The sequence below is a fragment of the Botryllus schlosseri genome, chromosome 5 (assembly GCF_051294905.1).
Source record: "Botryllus schlosseri isolate E-star chromosome 5, Bs_hap1, whole genome shotgun sequence".
Classification (NCBI taxonomy): domain Eukaryota; kingdom Metazoa; phylum Chordata; class Ascidiacea; order Stolidobranchia; family Styelidae; genus Botryllus; species Botryllus schlosseri.
Window position 1 is genome coordinate 26,818,662 of NC_137240.1, and position 23,441 is coordinate 26,842,102.

Genomic DNA, 23,441 nt, shown 5'->3' on the forward strand with positions numbered 1-23,441 from the left:
TTTGCCCTGTATTCAACCAAAGTTTTCAAAAAAGAGGACAAAATCTCAAGAAAGAGGACATTTGGGCGTCCTCCGAGGACACTTTCAAAAAGGTCGAAAAAGAGGACAAATCCTCTTAAAAGAGGACGTATGGTAACCCGCTACAATATAATCAATTCCAAAATATGATTTCATGCTTGGAAATTTCACAGAAAAAATTGATTATTTCCAGGCAAGAATTTCTAATTGGAATACATTCGACATCGAATTACCGCTCTCCTCCGTTCATTCAAGAATCAGGGTGATTGCTGTATGCTCCTACATTAACGCCAGACATGCAGGTGGCACCAGTATCAAGCTCAGACAAGCATGAGAATTGGAAAAGTTCACGTCTCGCTAAATTGCGCTGATACAGAGATGGCTATGAATCCGCAAAGTGCCATTCACACCTTGATCGCATCGGATTTACCTCAAAGAATGGATAAATTCGACAAAAATATGTCGCAGCGCCCCCACGAACCAAAAGAACGAAACTTACGAATGAATATGTATACAAAGAAAGAAAAACGCTCATTCAATTATGAAAGGTTCAAATTGGAACATAGAAATAGGGAAATTCTGTTCAGCCGCTACGAAGTCCGGTGAAACCTCTGATGTACGGGTGCGAATATACACCCATGTCACACGAAACCAGAACGCACCTCAGACAAATACCGCGGTATAAATCGAGTACATTTTAATCCGAATTATGCATGTACGTAGGTAGCCTACGTAGGTTTTATTCATGAACCTTTCACCAGTATAGCTATATTCCGAACCAACAACACCCCGAGGCCCGATTTGTTCCCAGCGTGGGTTCACCGCCCAATTTATGGCCGGCGCCGCCGCTGAAGTCGTTTCGGCCAGCCTCAATTTTGATATCCACTAGGTGACACTGCGGGGTCTCTACCCAGTACTCATTGTCATGGCTGATGCGTCGATGTGAACTCGTCATTACCTGACGATGTAACAGGTGAGCGTGAATTTGACTTCACAAAGACGGATTGGACGATTAGGGCATGAAGTTCAATGTATTCCGAGTTAAAGTCGTTGCATGACGCCATTTGCATGATTGTTCATCAGTTTTCAGATTTCAATATTTCGACCTCAAATATTCATTTCTTACCTAACAGTGCCTACCTATTTTACACTCTGCTATGCGAAGCCCATGAGACGACAGAAGAGTGTGAAATTAGAATACGAAATAGGGTTGGACACAATAATTTGACTACTCGAAACTAAATACGCGACACCCAATCGCCCATTCCACGATTCAAAGCTACTCATTGAGATGTTCGATATTGCCCAGCTCTATTGGGGACTCTTAGAATTGTTGCTTCGTTAACGGAGTATATTCAGTTCATTGTTCATTTTTTGCCAAACCTGGTTTGGAAGGATATGAATTTACACGGGGCGCTCATCATTATCAAATCCTTACCGCTCTTGCTAATGAACACTAACAAAATACCACTCGCGTTTCAGTACATGGCGATCTGGAGTTGTATTCAGTGAATAAAAATCGAGTTTACGTAACAAAAACAAAAATCGAGTTTACGTAACAAAAACGATGAACATTTTGTCATAAACCAACACCTGGAAAAGTTAACTCAATCCAATAGAATAGAAGATGAAGCAAAGGGCGTAATAATTTTGTACCGATACTACAGACCTCTAACGACGCAACTGGCGACCTAACGACACAAACTACTGCGTGCACCTTTTGTATACTCTACTCCTGTATAATTACAAGATAGATAGCCGCAGAAATCATGGACACCGGACGCATTTCTGCAAACGCTTTGGTATGGGAGCCGAGAAAGTGTAGATATCTCAAGGGATTTAAAATATATCGTTGTACAAAGCACACGGTAGATCCTAACCAATATTACCCTATGCGCTATAAAACTGGATGGCAAGATACGATGAAGCCAGCACACAGAGCAATACAATGCGAAAAGCAATGGTATTGTTCTGATGCCCGTTCTCGTAAGGCAGATGGTGGCGTCAACAACAGCAACAACACAAGGAACATAATGTATTCTAAAACGGCAGTAACATTTCGAAAATAATAATCAGTGCGTGTCGAGTGTGAGTCATAATAGGGTCTTGCGGGCAGACTTGGGCAACTAGATAATTGGCAAGAACAGATAATTCTAGATGTTTAAAATGACTACGGCAATGAACTGTTTCCATGTTCTCATTTCAATTCTAAAATAGTTTCTGATTTTCCCGAAAACGCTGCAGAACTGTATTGCGCGAAACGAGCCAAGCCCGGTGTACAGACATTTGTTATTCTCACGCTTATGGCTATGAACTTTGACTTGACGTGAATTGAACTCGACTCTAGTTGTATTTCTTTCAAATAACAATTGAACTCAATTTCAAGGATTTTGCGAGTTCAGTAATTTTAAGTCTAGCTGTCCAACACTGCTAGAGGCAAGGCAGGCAAGTGGAGAGTGCAAATTGTTCACGGTGGCGAAATGACAATGACACGACTACCTTTCTCAACAAACGAAAAACTACAAATGTACAAAAATACCAAAATGCAAAAAATAACAATTCACGATCACGACACTATTTCCACATTTCCTACTCCTATCCACAAAGCACCCGTCGAACTCTGATGATCAATAAATCTTCGGTATAAGCCGATATCGCACTTGTTGGGTGTACTGCGCCCAGAACTTGCCGTACTTGTTACGACAGCGATGTTCGTCCCGGTAGATACGGGACACGAGCAGCAGCAGCATGTATATGAAGTAGAAGTAGGGCAGCAAGTGGCCGAACCCGCAGCAGAGGCAATACGCCAACGACTGCAAGAAAATGCAACCAGTCAGAAAGGCAGAAGCGGGAAGTAACTAAGTACTTTTACTTTTTCGAAATACTCAATACTCATTGATATTTACAATTAGAATTTAAACAGTTTCGGATGAGTTTGTCACCGTAACGGATTGTATTTTCCAACATTGCACCGATTTGTAATGCCACGAGTAGGGCGTTTTTTCACATTTGAAAAAAGTCTACATTTTTGTCAAAGTTGACAGCGTAAATTGTCTACCAAGTCGAACTTTTTTAGAACCTGCATTTCGTTTTATCGTAGATGTTTGCACTGTCGGTCAACTTATCATTTGACATTGTACAGCTTGTAGTCTACTTTATAGGCCTACCGTTGTAGACGGCCTACTGGCGACTCATTGTGAAGCATATACGATCAAATGAAACAAATAGGTTGACATGGTGATATGATCAACGTACCGCGATTCCCTAAATTAAGCAAGACTGCGTGGGCGTTGCATGGTTCTTATATCAAGAAGAGCAATGATGAACATTATGATGAGAGCAACATTGTAAGAATGAAGCAACATGGTGTGTCATCAACAGTATACGCACAACTTGAGTGTTGCCAGCCAACAACTGCTACTGTTGAACGTTCTTTTTCCATTCTTGGCAATCTACTTAGTAAGGACAGACACTTTCTACCCAAGAATGTAGGAAAGTATGTTTCGTTGTTGAACTATACAAGTACAAATTTTATTCTTTCTACCGTCATGCGTGATGTAACTACTGGGATTCTTCATAGGTCCAAATTTCGTTAAAATAAAGTTTTTCATGTAAATATTTGTCAGTTATCAAGGCAAAAAGTTTTGCATGCCAAATTACTTCGTAAGAACAGACAGTTCCAATCACAAATGAATAGAAGATGTACACCAAATTATTTTCGAAAAGGCCTAATTCACATACATGAGGACAAAATTCTGTCAAAATTAAATTTTCTAACGTAAAAAATGTCAAAATGTTTTGAACTGCTTCCAATTCTACCTGAAACAATTTTTCAAACAAAACTTATGACTTTTTACAATTTGCGGTTAGTAAGTAAAAAGTAGTTTTGGGATGAGTTTGTATCACTATTTACGAGTGAACTTGTCATAGTAGTTGCGCGAAATAGCTCCTGTATCATCGTAACGGTATATATTTTCCAAGATTTTTGCATGTCCATTGTGTTTGAAGTGACGTCAGTAACTTTGTATTAGTATTTCCATTTTAAAAGTCGCCACCTCCTATTAGCCGCTAAAAGTGGATGAAAATATCAGACTTCAACTAGTACAGAACTTAAAACAATAGAATCGCTGATTATGTTATTATATTGCCAATCGTGCGAGCTATGCCGTGATCAAGAAGCACCTTGTGCTACCATGTGGACTTCGACAGGCCCTAAATATTTCATTAAGGTCAATCTTGTCGTACGACCGGCGAAACGTGACGGTAAAAATGCCCCGCGGGCTAGTTTTGCGTGAAAATAGTCAATTGCCGGCAGAATAACTGTAGCGTGTAGCCGCACAGTGCCATTTACCGTTAATCACGGTTTATCTCTCTCGAAACCGGCAGATTACGTTTCTTTCAAGCCATATCAGAGGCGGGCGAGGTTTGTTTGCACAATTTTGACCTGCCTGATAAAAATTTGTTACGACAACTCAACGTTTCCGAACGTTTTTGGAACTGCAGCGCCGTAATACCAAAGACGTCAACTATAGAACAATTATTAATTAATATAATATTGAGACAACACTATATTAATGCGACGTTGAGAAAGCATTGCGACATAAGATAATGAATTTCTCGTGCAAAATGGTTTTGGATTCACGATTTTTGCGATACGGACTTATGACCTGTATAGTTGCGCGACTAATCACTGTCGGGTGAATTGAATCGAATTCGTGGTTTTATATAAGTTTCTGCAATCCGAAGCTCGCGAAGTCCTCTTACAGACGGCCAATTGTGCGATTGTTTGGTATCATTTGACGGAAATGCTACAGCCTCTATTACACTGTCAAGTGTCGCTTAACTGCACTTTCAGAACTTAACTAAGTTTGTTTAAAAGTCACCGTAGCTTCCACACATAACTTGTCCGAAGCGAGTAGTAGGCTACTTTCAACAGTTAATGCCACACTTGCGCCCTTGTGACGTACCATGACCATGTGACCATGAGCTCTCTATTACGACACCATGCTGAAAAATATGTTCCAAACTTCTAAATCAATTCAAACTTTGATGTTATAGCTCTATAATAAACGGTCAAGCGTCTTGCATTTTTGAATTGAGATATAAAAGTTTTTAAAGTTTATTTGGAGGACCTGCAGAGAACTTGCCACGGACCGGTGGTTGTGAACCACTGTTCTGATGTATTAGATATGTCATGTGATAGCCTAGATTTTTTGTTTTAGAGACTAGGCGCAAATATGGGGTTCGCTGTAGGCATACAGATAAACGTGAGGGTTCGTCAGGCTCGCAAAGGTTAGGCACCACTGACGTAAATCTATGTTCACCAGCACAAAGGCCAATGTACTCACCCCCATCAAGTCCCCAGTGTAGTTCGAGTGTCTGCACACGCCCCACCAGCCCGAAATCAGAAGCGCGCTATCGTGACGCACTCCGTCCGACGAGTAATAATAACATTTGATGAACTCCGGCGACTTGCCTGCGACATAAGCAAACGCGAATTGGCAAATCGCTCTTAGTAGTAGCAAAGAAAGTCTATACCCCAGATTTTGGACTGATCTTTCAGTTTTCTGAAATGGTCTTTTTGATGATTGGCGGCGCGGAATATGTAATATCCCGCCACACCGAGTATGGCGATCACCACGACGGCTGCGATGTGAAGATCGACTTTCACGTACGCGAGATACAGACCCTATTAAGATCGAAAGTGACAGGGTTACACAACTAGAATATTTTCAGCTACACAATTTCATTCGAATTAGAATGATAGCTAAACAGTTTTCCCCAAATTAAATTAGAATCATAGCTACACAATAACCACCGTCCAAAACAAGTTATATGATCATTAGTCGTCGATGAGCACTTTTGAGAAGTCATTCACGGGCACTAGCAATACGCACGTCTGTACATACACATTGCACATACAGACCTTAGACTACAAATACTGCGATTATATGTCAGTAAGCTGAAACTTTAGCAATAGGGTTGTTCAAAAATAACTTTATTTTTGCAACTTTCACTTGCTTAGTGATAAAATTGTTAGGTTTCCTGTACATGAACACTATACGCTATATTTAGGTCAATTCCGATATGTAGAAGCCATTCAATCCGAAATTGAATTTATGCTATAACTGTTGAACCAACGACGATTTTGAGGATTCTAATGTTTCCATTGCGTATACGTCGACTAAATCGGGTGTAAACCGTCCGTTCGCTCACACTACATGCATTGTCGAAAGTATTTCCACAATCATGGCATAATTGCGTAATGTTTTTTTAAACACTCTTTAAAACATGTTTTGAATAAAGTGTTTTAAAACAACATTTGTTTTAAATGCAAACCCATATATATCCCTACGAGGCGAATTAGGCGAATTACGTATTATGAGGCATTATTTCGACTTTTAGTGGATCCACATCATCCTCCGGGAGTTTGTATGTCGTGAATTCGGGTCAACCAACAGCAAGATGTTGGAGGTATGCGCAATGACATCCGTTAAGCATCCAATTTACGTATTATTACGCGGAATTCGAAACGCAATATGTTTTTTAAAACGACGCAACGATGTCGCGAATACCCAGAAAACAGACAGTCACCTGCAACGTGTACATGTACGGTAGCCAAACGCAGTCACCCCACGCTAGATACCATCCGAAATGGTCGTGGCAAATGTCCAACGTCTTCAAATACCAGGCCTCGTTCCAAAAGAAATCCAGCACGTAAATCGCTTGCAGCACGTTGAGCAAGATCATGGAGTTTGTGATGTAGCCGAATTCCTTTTGCTGTTGGGCCGCGAACGATAAGTTGATGAGCGTCCACGCGATGATACCTAAACCAGGATACATTAGTTCGATGTAATGAAGCGAGCCCCGCTTCGGAGAGTCCCATCGCAAGCTGGAATTTCTGCAATATAGTCGGACATTCTTGTACGTGTTCGTACATAAACATTATTTGTAGGAGAGTGGATGCAACAGATGAAACTTCACATAAAAACATCAAAATACACTGGATATTTGAGTGCATTTTGTAACATATTTGGATATATTTGAATAGATTCTTGAACATATTTGGATATTTGAGTACATTTTGTAACATATTTGGATATATTTGAATAGATTCTTGAACATATTTGGATATTTGAGTAGATTTTGTAACGTATTTGGATGTTTGAGTAGATTTTGTAACATTGAGGTAGAATTGAATAGTATAATATTCATATCGAAATCAATCCAAATATATATTTTCGGCCGACACTCGTCAGGGGTAATCGTCAGCAACTAGTAGAGAATGGAAAGAACATTGTATATCAACAATCGTATCACAAAATATGACGTCACCGACATGGAATTTCGAATAATCGGGGCGAAGAGAGCGCTTAAGTCCAATACTATTTTTAGATGGTACACGAATTCCTCCCGCAGGAACGGATTGGGTATTTTGATAAATGGTAGAAGTTTTCAAATTCAGGCCATATCTATATGGTAGCACGACATTTTAGCATGGGCAGCTCAGGAGAGCATGCTACATTCAAGCATGGAGCTTTCAAGTCCAAACTCTAACCCTAACCTCAATCCTAGCCGTGAAATTATCCCTTGATCAAACCCTAACCCAAACCTAAATATAACCCTCACACAACCATAACCAAAACTTTAACTCACATGCTCAAGTATCACAAGGTGAAGTGTTGTATGGTCAATGCTTATGTTCAAGGACCCATTTCTCTGAGGTGATGTCGATGAATTGTCGTAACCGTTCACGCTGCTCGAAATTTCATGATATTTTTCAGAATATTGGCTAAATTGCTATAATGCAATCGCATTTAGAAATAACCTAAAAAGTGCCCGGATCGCTTCGTGCTGCGACTGAATAGAACTAAAAGTGAGGACGCAAATCCTTTTGATCCGGTGGCGGACACGGAATATAACCTCGATGAAAACTGTTAATCCCGTCTCGGCAAGACTACATAGCGTGGGGGAATGTACGACCATTAAAACAAGGCTTATATTCTTAATTTTAAAATGCCAAGTTATCCACGTAAAAAATATTACACCGAGCTTCGGCGCTCTCTTCGTCCCGATTATTCGAAATTTCATGCCGTTGACGTCAAACTTTGTGGTACTACTGTTGATATACAATGTTCTTTCCAATTCTCTACTAGTTGCTGACGATCACCCCTGACGAGTGTCAGCCGACTATATTCGGGTTCATTTCAATATGAATATACTATTCAATTGTATATTGAAGTTCTGTAACTCCAAGAACCTATGTAAACAAGCGTATAAAGTATCCTTAGTAACCAGAAGGAAATCTTCGAAATTGATCGGCTGTACGGGCCGCGTTATGTTAATTATGCTCCGGCTCGCATCCGTGAAAAATGGTACCAAGATAACTATTCAGTTCGGAGCAACGTCATATAACAACCGCTATTTATCATCATTTGCCATCCTTCGTCGATACTATACAGCGCACACGAGCTTCATTTCACCGTTAGAGAAAGCTATATCTTCCCGCATATAAGAGATGATCACGAATTTCATCTTAAAACAAAACCGCATTTCAAGATTTCGCATCGATACGGATTCATTGATGCCAATCTTGATTCGGATGATTATACAACATTCTTTCGAGAGCTATATAAATTACGAAAGGTATTTGAGTGAATTTGAGCCAGCCCCAGCACCAGATGTAGATTTGCATTTGTAATCATGAGGCGTGAATTCGGGATTCAGATTTGAAAATGATAAATCCACACGACTAACGGCAATGCCACATACACAGCGGTCGGCAGGTAGTCGAGAGAAAAACGTCTTCACTACACAGGATTTGTGCAGTCGGTTAATAACTGCGCGAATTTGAAATATCTACTGTTTGAAATATCGACTTATCGCATCATACGAACCCTTGGGAGACCGATCTCGGTTTTCAAGCATCACCAGGCTTGCAGTACCGACGTTAGTTCGCACTAGACTGGGAAGCATTCACGTTTCCGCTCTGGCAAGCAACGGGCATCGGACAATAATCTAGCTGTTACAGTGTTAGATACCCGACACGTAGGTCACTCGTTTCCCGGTACTTAGTACTTACATGGGAGATCGCGTGAACTCAGATTGATGTCAAATAACTGCGAGTGCGAGACAATGCTCGCTATAGCAGCTAAACCCAGTACAGTCGACCCGCGAAATTCATGCGTTCCGTACCTGGACGCCCGTTGAAGAACAGTTTGAAATCGAACCATTTGGCAATGCGCGGATTGAACTCCACGCCCATCATGAAATCGTAAAGGTGATTCCTCGTGTACTTGCAGTCATCCGGGTCCGTCGGGAAATAATGACCTGTAGAACGACGAAAACGCGTATTGACATGGCTCTGTCGTGATTGGAACTGCTATATCAACTGGAAAGAATAACCCTATGTACCACGGTAACCGAATTACGGTGACCCATTTTGCGTTCGTCGCGAAGATGCACCTAGCAATTTGAAACGTGGTCACTGGTCACCTCCGATTAACTGCGATAAAAGTATGCTGCCCATCGACAATCTGAACTAGTATAAAGCATAACCATTCGATGAAGCAGTCCAAGTAGGCAAAATCTACTCGAAGAAAAATTAGAAGTAAGGTAGTTCGTATACTTGACCGCGTCTGCAAATGATGGCAAAAATGTCGCCATGAAGCACGTCGTACTATCAGTAGGCGGAGCAGTAGGACATAATTTCTAATAGTAGAAGCAGGCTATATTTAACAGCAATTTACTCATTTTAGGAGTCTACTATATCGCTATAAGTGGCAATCGATCCAATAACCGCTTCGATAACGATAAATTGAAACCAACCTGTCTGTAGTTTATATCGGGAAACTGACTATTGTGGGAGAGTATAATCGATAAATGTGAAGTATTATTACACAGTGGGGAGATCAGTCACTAATAAGAGAAAGATTAATTCATAACACTATAGATTCGTCTTTACAGCGAGCTATTTGCCGTCGCTCTGAGCATAGAAGTGACATGTGTCGCTAAGAGCCCAGTCTGTTTCAATGAATTGCTGAATTCAGGGGAATTTCGAGAATTTTCCACTCTTTCCGAAATCCTTGCCGCACCATGCAGGCGCCGAGTGACTACTAATTGCGCTCACGCGCAGCTGGCCGCTGAACTGAGTGTTGTTATATCCCGTAGGGCTGTTGCCGTTACGGTCTGTCTGTCGGTTGCCCGACATATGAGCATGCGACACAATGGAAAACGACAGTTCAGCATGGAACACATCAGCATGCGTCACTTCAGCATGTGATTGTATAACCCAAAAACTTACCCTAACCCTAAACATAGCCTAACCTAACCTAACCTAGCCTAACCTAACCTAAACCCTAACCCTAACCCAACCATAAATCCAACCCTAACCTACCCCTAACCCGTAATTTAACCCACATGCTCATGTGTCGCATGCCAAATTGTCGCATGCCGAAGTCTCGCATGCTGTAATGTCGCATGCTCATATGTCCACGGACCCTGTCTATTACCTCTAGCGTGGCTGCAAGACGCCGGCGAATTTAAATCACATTGTAGGACGTAGCGCGATGGAATCTAACCTCGAACTCTGCGAGGCTAGGTCACGCCGGGCGTTTCTGCTAGGCATAACGATTGACGCTTGCAAATGATAGCCCAGGCATAGTCTAAAGGTGTCGGTATAATGTCTGGAGGCGAAAGCGAACTTCATGGATTGGATATGTCCCATCGAATACCCGAACGAAACCAATTGAATCCCAGATTCTGCGTTACACTTCTCCCTGTAGCTCAATTTCTTTGTCTTAGGTATTAGTCTTCTGGGCTCGATATTACTCGGGCACTCCGGCCTTCTAACCCAGCCCCTAATCGATAACACTAACCTAACCCTATCCCGAATACATTAATACATATATACCAAGTGCCAACTGTCCCATTTATCAAGTACCGCATTCACCAAGTGCCATATAAGCACAATTCTTGCTCGTGTTCACCGATAGTCATTGGCGCTACAGGAGTCGTAAGCTAAAAACTCTTGAGACATATCCAACAGATTCCGGGTAACGTTCGATTAGATATGATACAAAAGATCGCGTTATCGGGCACTGTGCAATTTGTGCATATTTTTCGGAAGGCCTCGAATGCACCGCTGGACTAAAATTACACTTGTGCGCGTGAAGCACAGCATTATTTCTGTAATTTCGATTCTTCATTTTCAATCATCTCTACCTAACTGCTCTGCAACACTTGCCAATTCTTCATATACCGCAGTTCGGTAATCTGACCTCTTCAAGTATTGCATAGGAATAACAATTTGACTACACTACTGAAATTTTGAAAATTTACTCCAAGCTCGCCATTTCCCTTTGGGGGCAGGTTGCTCCTCGGATTATGTGTGCATTTACCAGTCTCACTGTGAATAAACAATATAATAATAATAATTACCTTTCCAATGCCGAATTCAATTCAATTCAATTCGATGGCAATCGATCTGACGTATCTATTTCGCCAGCCGACACATGCCTCCACATTTTTATCCCTTGTCCTTTTATGTTATCTTCTGTTACTGTCAATTCAGTGAGCACTATGCACTGCGCAGTGTACATACTTCTAATTTACATGTTCTAGACGAGTTTAGTTGTTTGATTCAAAACTACTCCAAGTCGATTCGACTCCTTCCTATCTTTTCATTGAATCGCAAAGCTGCGATGTTTTGAAATGACGAAACTATTATTAATAAATTAATAATGAATCAACTAAACTGAGGCACAATGACTAAAACAATCAGTGATGCTTAACATATGTCTGATACTATCCGTAGTTTGGGAGCAATGGGACAGCAGTCCTTATAACAAGCGCGTTTGGCGACGAGTCCCTAGTTTGGTGGATTAATCTTTCAAGCCAGTGGTTCTTGACCGAGTTTTAGCGTAGTTCAAGACACATACCCGACTCACACAGTAGAAGACGCACTGATTTGCCGTGATTTGCTATTACCACCTTTTTGTTTTGTGTGAAAATCATGTTTTATGTTTTTGTTCTTTGAACACTGTTGATGATGTATTTTACGCACCAATATACTAATAGTTATGTATAAGATGGGCATTGTGGCATTGTGTAGCGTGAACCCGTCGTCAAGTCTTCCATAAAGAACGTTCTTACCTTTCACGAATGTAAATATCGCCAGCGCGTACCCGACGATGTTGACAACCCAAAACAGCGGCCCGAAGTAATCGAATATAATGGTCGGCGAGAATAGGTCGAGGCCGTACGTAAAGGTAAACCACAGCGCGTGAGTAATCACCCAGGCCTAAACAAAAATTCAAATGTCGCGTGCTGTCAATTGACGAAACAACACAGTCAGCCATCCGATCGGCGGAAGCTGCGTACGTGGGCCGTGCTAGAAGTTACCGACTTGTGAAGAATTCATGAAACGCACATGTGCCTGGCGCGAAATGACCAATGAATACCAAAGCGGTTCAAATAAATTTTAACATACGTGGTGTTATACCACCAGCCACTGCAGCCAGACTTGGACATTCTGGACAACTATAGATAATTCTACAATGCCGCTAATCTCATTGCAATCTAGTTTGTGTAATGTTTGTATGCGCTCATTGTAATTCGAATCTAATTTCTGGATTTCCTGGATGCTACAGGAGAGTTGTAGCGTGCGAAAAGAGCCAAGCTTGATGTGCTGATATTTCCCATGTTCACGAGAATGATCTCCGATTTGGTATGAACTAAACTTCGATTTTTGTTGGATTTCTCTCGAATTCGGAGTTTAATTCACTTCCGAGTTTTCGCGGACCCAGTCATTCTAATTGCAATCCAAGTTACTAAAGCTCGAATTGCGTAGTTGACCAATTCTGGCAGCACACCCACCTTACGAAACGACAATGCTTGTAAGCAACATAGCACAGCTGTTGTAATAACGTACCTGCAAACCATTGATGTTGTACTTGTTGACTTTACCGGCGGGTGTCACCGCGCCTTCCTGGATTCCGCCCACGTAAATCGGAAGGACATAATGCAAGACGTCTGGCAAGAACGACAAGACGAGCTGAACAGAACATGCAGAGTTTGGGAAACGATGTATTGGCATGACGCGATTTAAGTCGACAGGATACATCCGCTACGCCTACGCGGTCTACCGATAGCTCGATTTAGAATTGTAAGTGACGATAATAATAGTTAGAGCCCCGGTAACATCGAGTCGATATCATACTTTGAAAGAAACATCGGTATCGACCATAAGAGGCAACAAAATATCGACAACTTTCGTGTTATCACAGCATGGTAAGAAAGAGTCATAGAACTATAACCTGTGACTCCTAGACCTGAAATATAGACATCTTTGTTATAGCTAAAAAGTGTCTAGATGCGGCTTTTCCAGTTTATTCCGCGTCCCAGCTTTGCAATGTATGTAACGCTGTTCGAATAAATGCTTTGAAGTTTCGGAAATGCACGCTAAGCTAGATATGCCTTATCTTTTGAACATCGGTTGAATAGATCGGGGTCAGGGTTATCGGTCAAAAGGTGCGAGTTATCGGTATCGGCTCAACAATGCGATATCGGTCGGGTCGGGATATGGTCGACACGATTCCACGCAACGCGAAGCTCAAACCAAAAATTGCATGCGCTACAAAAAGCACAGGCCCGAAGACTTATTAATAATGCAGATGGGTTAGATGCAGCCGAAATTTCATCGCTTTACAAAAACTGGCCGTATCAGTTTTTAACAGACGTGGTGTGGTGTATAACAGCGAGTTAGAAAGGAGCTATTGCCCAACCAAAAATACTTGGCACTGTGACGATATGTATTTGCGACGTCACAAAGGATTAGTGTCGTCACGGTATCGTCGGAAATGAAAACCACGACAGATGTAAACCTCATTTCCAGTTAGAGAAAAATCATAGAATTAAGTACGGCTTGATTCGGGTCAGCAAAGAGCACTCTTAGTGTGATGACTTGGTTCATATATTCTATAGCTATATTGTTTTTAGAGACTCTGGCAGGTACTGAACTTCAATATACAATTGAATAATATATTGATATTGAAATCAACCCGAATATTTTCGGCTGACACTCGTCAGGGGTAATCGTCAGCAACTAGTAAAGCAGAGGTCATCATAAGGCTGGGCACATTCGAGTACCCGAGTGATTCGATTCTGAATCACGTATTATGCTTCGAGTCGAGTATTCGAATATCACTCATTATGACGTCATAACATAATATAATATTTCAAAGTTCAAATATGTACCTTCTATGGCCCCTCAATGAATATAATGCCTGTTATCCATCACAATAACCATACTTGGTATTTTTCGACCATACCGGTTTCATTGCACTTTGTGACAATATTGTGGGATGACCATGACTTCGGAAATGTGGTATTTCCAGTAACGTTCGTAGCTTTGTACTAGTACTTTATACCCTGTTTTGTATGCTGCGGTACGGCCAATCAAGGTTTCATGGCTGCCACAGTGGAAGATAGTATCGAAGCTATAATATTCGTTGATAAATTAACTTTCAGTTGCGAGGACCGTTAACTTCGGTACTCGAAAAAACGGTCTTTTACCACTCGACTCGAATCATTAAAATTAATACTCGATTCAGATTCGAGTACTCGAATCATTGTGCCTAGCCCTAGCATCAACTCAACACGGGTCGCGGGTCACTCTTCAAATTTCGTATAGGCCTCGGGCCGCATGAATTCAATATTTAGATAAAGGAGGCCATATAGTTTAACAATCACGTTTTTAAACTTTACGCCAATATAACGATGTGCAGTGTGCACTCTAGCATGGGCAACGGGCGTAATTACCACAAAAAAAATACATTTTACCAAAGAAATACAAATAGGCCTACAACAAAAATGATCGTCACTTTAAATCTATTTTGAACTATGAGCCGCACACGATACGAATAGCTGCGACGAAAGAATCGATATTGGGGATAGCTGGATACGGTAGTTTGCTGGAAAACTATCTCCTCGTAAAGCTTGATTTTGTGGGGAAGCTACAAGTCGTTTTCTAAGCGTCTCAGTCTTGGCAGTGTCTGGGCCATGGCACGTCAAGACAATATGGCGATTCATACCAGATAGTGATGTTGGGCACAGGATAATAGCATATTTTGAACAGCAACAACATCATTTATAAACCGAAATCAATTTCAGCATTTCAAAATGCTTTACTAAGCATTCTTCCGAAATCTGAGATCAGGTCACGGGCCGCAAAATATGACCTCGCGGCCGCGTGTTCGCGACCCCTGTAGTACAGCATTGGAAACAACATTGTATATCAACCGTTAATTTTAACCTTTATTAGGGGTCAAAGTTGGACCCAAACTTCAACTTCCGGGTCGGTTCAGAATTGGGTCCATAAAAACTATCCCGGCTATTATGTCAGGGCGGAATATGGCTCGTGTCACTCAATCAAAATAATATTTCGGTTGAATACATAAGACTTCACGCACCTGAAACGCAAACCAAATCGCGAATATCGCCACTGCATTCCAACTCCAGCCTGGAATGTTTTCAACAAACTTTGAGCTCGTCGTCTCGTTCCCGGTTACGTTAGCGAGGAACGGACCCAGCAGGTCGCCTTCGTAACCCTTGCATGCGATGTAAAAGTACAGTGGCAGGACCGGGCAGAGAAGTAGCATCAACACGATGACCAGGTACGTTTTGCAATCGACTTCCCTGAAAAATGGGAATTCATTGATACGCGAAATGGTGTGGGACGTTGGGCTTGTTTTAAATAACAGTCACGTCAAAATCAAATGAAATATCCTGGAGCAGGCGTTCTTGGTCGAGATTCATACGAACCCCGGGTTCGCTGGAGATCAAGGCACACACCATTCACTCGACTCACGCAATTCGTGATGACACGCCGGTCTTAGCCATCATTAATTACAGGAAATCAGCCTTGGTCATTAGTCGAATTGTGAATTGTGGCTGTTGTGGTGATACGTCGTGTGCAGTGGCGTACGCAGGCTAGGTTGTGGTTCGAAAAAGGAACCTTCTCTTTCTGAAATCACGATCTATCCCCAATATATTTATTAGCGCATTTACAATTGAGCTATCGGTCACTGTAACTATCGGTATTGGCTGGCTATTGCGTCCAAACCGGGTACTAGAAACGTGCCACAAGGAATTTATGACGAATCTGGCGAGCAACAGCACAGATGCTTTGGGTAAAGGCCGACAGCTTAGCCAAATGCTGCAATCAAACTCTGGCCTGAGGATATCTCGAACATGTACGTGCGAATCATTCACACACAACGAGAGAAATGACAGGTGGCAATGCAACAGCTTGATCGCATTTGTGCCACGCAGAGCAGGGATATCTATGTGTTATATCCCTGGCAAAAACGCTCCAAAGTAGTTCGCCAGAATATGTAAATCGCGATTTGCGGTACAGGTTACAGTCGTTTTCAAAAGAGCAGCTGATTTTAATACCCTTGTGACGGATATATTCAACATTACGCAACTCAACTTCGTTACAAAAGACGTGTGTTACGTAAACAAAGTGATTGAGCAACTCGGGCTAATTACCGTAAAGAAGACTTCAAAAGCTAAAAATTCGGTGTCTACCGTACACAGCAGTGCGATAGTACACAGTGGTTAACACTGCATTATACGCGAATAACTTCATTTCTCATAGTAGACCTGCATGGATAAAATTCGGTTGCTCTTACCACGCTCTTCCCCATGAACCTTGAGTTGGTTCGGTCACCGATACTGTGTGATCGCCTGAGTTTTCCACGCCATTCTTCGAATCGTGTTCAGTGAGTAGTTTTTCGTCGCCTCGGCCGCCAGCTGTATGTCCGTTATCAGTCATCTCACCCGGCGCGTTCTAACTGCTGAAGTGGCCACTCTAACCGTAACTAACTCGGCTCTGTACGCTTAGTACTATAAAAGAGAATGGATCTGCATGGAAGAATGTCGCTCGATTGGATTCTATTGAATATGATGTTACAATCAATACTCGCAACGGCCTGCAATTTGTTTCCGGACTACACCATTCATGCCTATACAGATCTCCAGACTCCTACTACGTTGCTGCAATCGTGCTGCTAAATTATTCAAGACTTGATTATTAGCACTAAGCTTAGGCCGCTGCTTCAACAGTGATTGAAACCCCGCAAAACAGCGAAGATTAACGCGAGGCAATTTCTGTCTATCGTGAAAGGTTAAAACTGTTCGGACTTCGGAGAATCATGTATAACGTCTAAGCTTTGGCATCATTCGTTGGACGTGTGCTAGATGCGTGTACCTCGTTCGTCTGGTAACTGTGAATGCTTCCAGCTTTTTATCTACGTTTCAAAAGCAGCGGGCGATATTTACGGCGTGAGTTCAAAGGTTGTGTTTCGGCTTATGGGCCGATGGCGTGCTTGTTTATTTGAAACTAAACACTAAACGTACGAATGTATCGGATGTTATTATTTTTCGAAAATGATGCCTTGTCGATCCACATAGAGACGCAAACTCTACACACGAGTTCACATATTCACAGTAGGAGCGGATTGCTGAACTGAAAATACTTTTCTTTTGTTCTGGTAACAAAGCCAAGAGGTAGGCTGCGGGCCTGGCATTCTGATTTACCGAGTCGCTGGTAAAGGAAAATATCGCCGATGCTAATTTCTATTGATGATTGCGTTAAAAGCAGGATGATATCATGTACGTGTACGACTGTACAGTGTACGTACGTCGTACGATGCCTATAGAACGCAAATTTTTGGAGCATACAAAAGATTCGTTATTCTTTTCTCCAAGGAGGAGTTCACGCGAGTGCACGGCTGCACGCCGAATAGATTTAGGGTATATGTTTATTCGCTTGAGTCTAACTGAATGACAGTGAAAGAAAAATATCTTATCGTTGTGACGAATTTCGTCGGCTTATTCCTGGTTCAGACATCAGGTGATCTGGTAAAGGATTTGTGGTAGTAATCGATAATTCGACGATTACAGTATTTTCAAGTAATCGTAATCGATTATTTCACATATCTGGAATCAGTTTCTTTGTAAAAGAACGATTTTTTTTGTACCTGGAATATGACATAAAATGAGCATTCGTGAATAAGAATATTGAGATTATTATGTCGGGTTATTGATAACAGAAACGTAGAATTTTCAAACTCCGCTGCTCATTGCTACGTCACAAGTTTCACTCGTGATTGCGTAACGAATTATCCACACGTAGTAAATAGATATTCGATTGAGGAGCATGGTTGAAAACACCACCGCCATGTAGTATGTCAGTTTATTAAATCAATATACACATCAGACACGCGGGAGGTGGATAATAATCACCACAGTGCCTAGTTTCAAATAGTAACATAATTTTTTGTTGGCGGAGCTCTATGATAATAAGCTATTTGTTATGTGTGGAAATTTGCTACATAATTTTGAATTACAGTGATGCTACTGTCAAATAGTTACTGCGTGATGATCATCCGAGCGAACCGCAGTAAATTATTTCCAAGTTAAACAAATTGAGTTCAAAATATTTATGTAACTCCTCTATTCTCGGAGTCTGCGATTTTAAAACTCCCTTAGTAGTTTACGGAGTGTGAGTTACGATAAGCAAATTGCAAGTTGTATCGCGACAGCGGTCGACTATCATTCGTTTTTATGATATTCAGATTAGAATAGTTACTATTAATTAATAATATTTCATTCATATGCGCGTTTAACAACTTAGTTGTCTTCAAATAGTGATAAGAACATTGAACAATGAACAATGAACGTGTCAGTGAACGAATTTCCGAGCTACGCAATCGATTCGACAAATCGAAAATGGGGTCATTGTCATGGTGCTGACAAAACTGCCAAAGTATGTGAGAGTACATGAAAAAAAAATCCATAACATACTTGAAAATTTCCATGCCATACCATACTTGCACATTCCCATATTCCATACTGAACTTTCGTTTCATACCTTACCATGCCATACCACTCGTGAGAGGATTACTAATTATGATGAAGTTTATCCAATTTGTACTGAGGTCCCTCATCACTCCACCAACAACATGTTTTTCCTTAAACAAATGTCAGAGTTTGATGCAGTATTCGCTCTCAACCACAGCGACGTATGGTGAGGATCATCTCAATATAAGCCTCCGACACTTCGGAACGTAAACCTACTGCCAAGAACCACACCGAGCAGTGGAGCGCCAATTCGTGATAACTATAAACAAACGGTCATCACCCGGGCAATTGGGTCGTGATGTTGAGGTCTGACCGACAGTCTTGACCGTTTTTTCTAGTCACCAGCACCATCGGAACATCGGGTTGAACGAACTTCTAGGCAGTAATGTTAAGCAGAATCGTAGAAAAGCGGGTATGGCGAGAGTCGATCAAAATGACGACCTTTTTTCAACACAGAAGATCTGGTAGAAAAATTCTCAAATTCACCAGTTTTCTTATCCGGTACTAGAGGTTTCAGAATTTTTGAAAAGTGTCCTCTTTTTTGGGTCTCAAAATATGGCAACCCTCGGATAGCCTGCCATATGTTTTCAAGAAAATCGAAATGTCTTTCGAGGACGCCCAAATGTCCTATTTCTTCGCAAATCGTCCTCTTTAATTGCCATGACGCCTATGAGTATTAGGTGATATAGAGAACTAAAATTGGTAATGTCTGCAGAAGGGACACGTGATAAGTGACTTTCTATACAACTGACACGAAGGTTGACAAAAAAAGACCAAGATGGTTGAGAATCACTGGTTTAGGGCATTGGCAGAAAGCTGGGTTCTGTTTTTCGTCTAAATGTCCCGTGTCCTATTCCTGGCATGTTAAAAAATCAAGTCCAATTGCATGGATCAACGTTTTCAACAAAAAAATTCACAATCCGGTCCGATCCAGACCCGAGGAGGAAGAACCCATAGTCCGAATTATAAATCAATGCGACCGTGCAGAGTTCCTAGCGTTCCGTGGAGAGTTTTCTACTTCACAAAAACGAATGATTAACACTTTAGCTGCCAAGGCCTATTATGGAAATTGCCAGTAAACGCCAGCGAACAATGAATTTTCGACTAGTTGGATATTTGGCTGGAATCGGGCGTGCTGATAAATGCAAACCTTGCACAACTTATGAAAAAAAAATTTTTTTTCAACATCAAGGAATTATAAAAATAATTCATTTTTTTTGCTGCTCATTTTATGAAAAGCCACCTAGTGGTCAAACCAAAAAAAAGGTTGATCTATTGTATGCAGATGTGATTTTTTAAAAATACTTCCGGCAACGAAAATGGTGGTTTATGACAACAAGCCTATTCATTAGCCTCGGATACAGCCGTAATCCGGGGATAGAACCAATTCCGGACTTTACTGTACTCATTTCAAAAATATCCTAAATATAGGATCGCTGGCACTTTATGAGATTGAGTAAAATCCTATATTTAGGATTATTGGCAGTCAAAGTGTTAATGAACACGCGTAACCTTGTGCCTCATATACTGGACGCTGTGATTAGGACTGAACATAGTTATTGGAGCACTCTCAATATCCTATTTGATTAATTTTAATGATTTGAGTCGTGGAGTGAGAGTCAATTCTTCTGGATGCCGAATTTTTTAACCCTTGTGATTACAAATTTATGCATAAACGGGAAATAACGTTTCAATACTTTCTTCCGGGTTTGGAAATCTTTGGAAATCCACGAAAACAACTCTTCTTTTGTAGTAGTGATCAACCTGCAGCGGTGCCTCAATGTATTATGCCAGTGGTTTCCAGCTATTCGTTCAATGCGACCCACATTTAAGAAGACATTCAAATTGGAAAAAGATTTCAGCCCAAACAAGTTCCACGCATTATAAGTCAGGTTATATAAGATGCCTCGGTGGCCAACTTATAAGCAGAGGTGGTCAAAGTAGTCGAGAAATCTACTCAAGTAGAAGTAGAAGTAGCGACGAAAAAATCTACTCAAGTACGAGTAGAAGTACTTCTTCCATAAGCAACCTAAAACTACTTGAAGTAGAAGTAGAATTGACTGACTTTAAAAGTACTCAAGTAAGTAAGTAGTTATGAAAACGATTCTAATTCGTCCACATGGATTGAAAAAAGGCGCAAATTGAGCTATGCGATAGGTGACGAGCTTGATTCATATTGATGCATACCAGCAGGTATCCAATTTTCGATAGCATAAGTATTCGTCCACATCATGGGATAAAAATGATAGTATTGATATGGAAATGCGATGCTAATCCTCTGTTTTCTCAAACAGCACGTTTTAGAAAATAGCATGGTATGGCGCCATTCCCCATATTATAAGGCCCGCGGTTTAGTCGAAGAGCAATACGGAGAAGTTGTATAGGATACGGTGTAAACACTTTGCGCGATTAGTAAACGTTAATAAAAAATATGGTGGATCTTAAAATGCCATATTGTGTTGATTTATTTCCAGAAATTAAAGGCATTACTACACTTGCTTTAATACTTCAATGTGTAAGTTATCCAGACAAAAGAACTGATAATAATTATAACTCAAAGTATATGATACTGGGAATTGAAAGTGAAATATAAATACTACTTCTAAAATCAGAACATGTATTTCATGTTTTTAGTCCAGAAAGTTTCAAAGGTGGTATGCTAAAACAGCTCTAAAACTAAAAAAAAATCAGAGTCCACTTTTCCAGATTTGGACACGCCATGGACATGCTAGATTATGATATGACAAGTAAATGCTAGATTGCGAAGCATCAGTGTCAAACGTTATGATGCACCATATAGACTGTGATGAATTATTTGATATGGACGAAGGGCGACAATGTGGTGTGAACGGAACCGCGCCAACCCTCTACCTAAATGATATTCACCGATACTTACGTGAAATCATACTGGTCACTCCACATCCAGCACTGCGCGCGAAGCGCGACTATTATTCTGCGCTTTACTAAACTTTTATGAAAATTAAATGTTGATACTCCGTGAAAACATCCCCGAAATTCCTCAGGCTATATTCCTGATTGCAAGATTGAACTACTTCTACTTGACAAACTGAAAATAGCTAAAAGTAAGTAAGTAGATCACAAAATAGTACGAAGTAGAATTAGAAGTAGCGAAAATCAGATCTACTTGAGTAAGTACCAGAAGTAGAGGAAAACTACTTGAGTACTTCGAAAAAGTAGAAGTACTTCGTTACTGACCACCTCTGCTTATAAGACATATAATCACAAGGCCGACAGGCTACTTCTTGAAATATTAGAACTAAAAATATATTCAACTGGCTCCTAGAAAGTCAATTTGACTTAATCAAATCACCTCACCATCACATAAAAGCAGTGACGTGCGGTCAGTGGAGGCAAGTAAGGCACTGCCTCACCTTTCGCATGGATGAGTCAAGAAAATTGTGAAAACCTTCAATGATTTTATTATTGATATTCACCGTCGATGTCCACGAATAACTAAATTTGAATATTTTTTCATCCAACATGACCAATTTTCATTGTTCAAGAATACAGCGTGAAAGGAGAGGTGAGGCACGGGCCAGTCGTGCCTCACCTACGACGATGCAATTCATCAGAAACAGCTCTGAATTCGTAATAACTGGTATCTATCAAATGCTATTGTCTCACCGATTCCGAAGATCCGAATATTAACTATCTTAGACACAGGAACCCCCTCAAAATCACCGAGGAATTTGAAATTCAGCAGCACAGAGAAACAATGGTCAGATGAGGCAGAATCGAATCTGCCTCACTCACTATTCGCTAACAATTGGACAATCGCAGCACAGTGAAATGCGCTATCGATTTTGGAAACCGACGGTGTTGTATACATTGTATAGCAGCGATGGCCAATACGTAATGCGGAGCAAATACATTCCCTTACTGATGTAGCTGTTATGTATTTTCCATCCATATAGCTACGTTAAATCGTGGTACGTGATAGCTACTTACAGAGCTTGCGTTGTCGTTGATTGTGACCTTTATGGTGTCTTCGACTGCAATAGCCAAGGTCATCACTTCGGATTCTTTTGTGCGCAACTTAGATTTTCTGTGCGTGACCGTGTCAGCACTGCGCATTTGGGCAGCTTAGTTGGAACATTGCTCAGGGCCCACGCATTTTTAAAGGTTTCACTTGCTAAACATCACAGAAAGTGGAAACAGAAATGACATCATTCCGTTCACGAGCGTGATTTTGAATTGGAAACTCTAGCAAGTTGGTTACTTTTAGTGCAGTGCTTGGAATACCGATTCGCACTTGTGTTGGAAGATCGTCCTCGATTTGTGTAGAAGTATTTTATATCTATATTATCAAAGGTAACATGGTTATGATGCTGTCAGAATTGTGTGTCCTGGAGGTAAAGCAAAAGTAGAATCAGCACATCTATGAACAGATCGCGTTGCCCACAGATTGTGAAATTTTCATCCTCTTGCAAGAATCGGCACAAAGCGACTTTCATCGCTAATTTTGACAAATTGGT

At 41.0% G+C, this 23,441-nt stretch overlaps 1 protein-coding gene across 1 annotated transcript; it reads right to left on the reverse strand.

Moving 5' to 3' along the window:
- Positions 1–1,494: 1,494 nt before the first annotated feature.
- On the reverse strand, positions 1,495–17,199 carry LOC145439903 (7-dehydrocholesterol reductase-like). The gene is made up of 9 exons (XM_080317567.1): positions 16,713–17,199; positions 15,489–15,714; positions 12,950–13,072; positions 12,172–12,319; positions 9,214–9,348; positions 6,613–6,845; positions 5,557–5,707; positions 5,367–5,494; positions 1,495–2,831 (listed from the first exon to the last, which is right to left on the reverse strand). The coding sequence occupies exons 1-9, from the start codon at positions 16,853–16,855 to the stop codon at positions 2,646–2,648; spliced, it is 1,473 nt and encodes a 490-aa protein (XP_080173693.1). The 5' UTR covers positions 16,856–17,199; the 3' UTR covers positions 1,495–2,645.
- Positions 17,200–23,441: the final 6,242 nt, after the last annotated feature.

Coding starts and splice junctions, on each gene's coding strand:
- LOC145439903 (XM_080317567.1), bottom strand. CDS start 16,855: ATGACTGATAACGGACATACAGCTGGCGGCCGAGGCGACGAAAAACTA. Junction 15,715..16,712: donor GGTTCATGGGGAAGAGCGTG/GTAAGAGCAACC, acceptor CCCATTTTTCAG/GGAAGTCGATTGCAAAACGT. Junction 2,832..5,366: donor ACACTGGGGACTTGATGGGG/GTGAGTACATTG, acceptor ATTTTCTTGCAG/TCGTTGGCGTATTGCCTCTG.